The 2,561-nt window shown below is 35.5% G+C and overlaps 1 protein-coding gene across 1 annotated transcript; it reads right to left on the bottom strand.

The window, feature by feature from the left end:
• Nucleotides 1–932: 932 nt before the first annotated feature.
• On the bottom strand, nucleotides 933–1,382 carry LOC139864315 (uncharacterized). The gene has a single exon (XM_071852893.1). It carries the CDS (start codon nucleotides 1,380–1,382, stop codon nucleotides 933–935), a length of 450 nt encoding a protein of 149 aa, XP_071708994.1.
• Nucleotides 1,383–2,561: the final 1,179 nt, after the last annotated feature.

Raw genomic sequence — 2,561 nt, forward strand, 5'->3', positions numbered from 1 at the left:
CGGACTCGGAAACATAGTTTTTTAGTCGTCGTGTCGTGTCCTCGTGATTGTGTGTCGTCTTTAGTTTCGAGCCTGTGTGTGTGTGCGTCCTTTTTTTTGCGGTTGTGTGATGGTCCGTGTTTTGTCTAGCTCCTTGCTAGTCTTTATTCGTGTACTGTTTTATCCTTAATAATAAAATCTCCTTGTCTTTCAAAAAAAAAAAAAAAATTTTTTTAATAGGAATACATATTACTACGTAATTATATATTTAATATAATTATTAGTAGTACTATACTACGAGTAGTATTCTTATTATTAAATTTATATATGTATGAGGAATCTGTTTTCATGTATTTGTTACATAAATAAATAGGAATCTTACTTTTAATTTAAATTTGTAGAATGGGACCATTGTGGTACATATTTGATATTTTTTTGATTCCATACTTCATATGGAATGTGAATGAAAGGCTTTAACAGAAAAAAGAAGAAAATAAAGATACATACAACAATTGATGAAAGTACAAAATTCTAAATTCTTTGTGTAGTTAACAAGGAAAATAATAATTCAGAAGACACATATAATCTCTTAATTCTTATTTTTTCCATCGTATCATGATTTTGTTACGTGTCATGACCTTTCCGGTGGATTGGTTAATTATGTTTTACAATTATTTATGTCAAAATACAATATACTTCCTTAGATGTTGCCTAAAAGAGTATATAACCACATGGGTTGACCAATTTTTGTCATACTTTCATGATTGGGTTCTTATGTACACTTGAACATCAACGCTAGAAATCATGTCATTTTGATTATTAGAAATGAAAGATGTACATGAACGTCCACAAAACAACTATGAGACATGCCTCATAGCTAACAAACCAGACCACAACAGCCACAAACCACAACTAAAACACGAGCAAACAACTCTAAGACCAACAACAACATCTTAAGGGATCTTCCATGACTCTTTCATCAATTTTGCATGCTTTGTAGGCTTCCATCTCAACGAGAGTAACTTCAACCTGACAGTAGAATATATCACAGCTACCAAGTTGGCACACGATCTAGATTGCTTCTTGAACAATCGGAAATTGCGCTCTTGCCAGATAAAATAAACCGACGCTGCAAACAGGAGCTTGGACGTGATGCTCCTTGCCGACTTCTTATCCGCAAATTCAGAAGCAAATTCAATAAAGTCCTTCCAAGAGTTACTATTAATATTACTCGTCATATTACTCTTTACAAAGAACCAAACCTGCGTCGAATAAACACAATTGAAAAAGAGATGGTCATGCGAATCAGGCTCCAAGGAACATAATGAGCACAACAACGGGCCTGTGAGCGACTGCAACTCCCATCCTCTAAGCTTATCTTGCGTCTTGAGGCTTTCTCCCATTAATAACCACATAAGAAAAGAATGCCTTGGAATACAATGTGAGAACCAAACCACATGGTACCAAGACACCATATTCGAACGAGAACAAATTGTATCCCAAACCTTACTGACCGTGAAGTTACCAAGATTACCATCACTACCTCGCCATTTTAACACATCCGGATGATCAGTAAGAGTTGGTAACTCTATATATGATAAACCCGGATACAATTTATACCAATCTGTTTTCCACCTCCATCCATTAATACCAATTAAGTCTCCTACCCTATTGTAACGATTGAAACCTGCTCTAGCAATAATTCTATGCCAAATAATATGAGCAAAATGCCAAAATCAGTCCAATTATCATACCAAGTTGAACAAGTAGAACCAGCACCAATCACATAAATAAAATGATCACGAAGAAGATCTCTGCAGTCCAATAATTTGCGCCACCCCACGCTCACACCTGCACCAACTGGAACATCCCACAAATTTTTATCTTTGAGATGATAAGCGTGAATCCACTTAACCCACAACGACTATTTATTTGTGAGCACACACCATATAAGAGAGGATAGTAAAGCAACATTGCATTCCCTCATTCTCTTAATTCCAAGACCCCCTTCCTGCTTTGGCAAACATACTATAGCCCATTTGAGTTTCTCCTTAAAGGGAAATCAATGGGATCAAAATTCTGCATTTGCCTTAAAGGGAAATCAATGACACACCTCTAGTACAATGTGACTTTCCTCTTTTAAGTTGTGGCTTATCGAGGAGCTAGTGTTGTATCTGGACACTCCACCGAGTTTGGAGCATCATAGTGAAACTAACTCTCAATTCGTTAGAATTGAGGAGTGGATAAGGAAGATTGTTTAACATCTTCCCGAACCACTATAAATCTCAGTGTTTGTTCTCTTATCCCTTATCTTTATATTTATCATACTTGTGAACAAACTAATCAAATCACACTATAGAAATCTCAACTTCTTAATCCGAAAAAAGTTTTAAAAAATCGCACTAAGTAACTATTCACCCCCTCTAGTTACTTACAATTGGTACCAGAGCGGTTGCTCTAAACGTTTTGCTAAAGTTGTTATTTTTAAGATAAAAATTAATTTTACAAACTTTTGAGTTAAAGATCATGGAACAAAAATTTGAGAACTTGAGCTATAGTGAAAGTTCCTCTATGCAAAGACC

This window comes from Rutidosis leptorrhynchoides, chromosome 8 (assembly GCF_046630445.1).
Source record: "Rutidosis leptorrhynchoides isolate AG116_Rl617_1_P2 chromosome 8, CSIRO_AGI_Rlap_v1, whole genome shotgun sequence".
Taxonomy (NCBI): Eukaryota; Viridiplantae; Streptophyta; class Magnoliopsida; order Asterales; family Asteraceae; genus Rutidosis; species Rutidosis leptorrhynchoides.

Excerpts from the sequence above, each read along its gene's own strand:
- LOC139864315 (XM_071852893.1), bottom strand. The coding sequence starts at position 1,382 with ATGGGAGAAAGCCTCAAGACGCAAGATAAGCTTAGAGGATGGGAGTTG.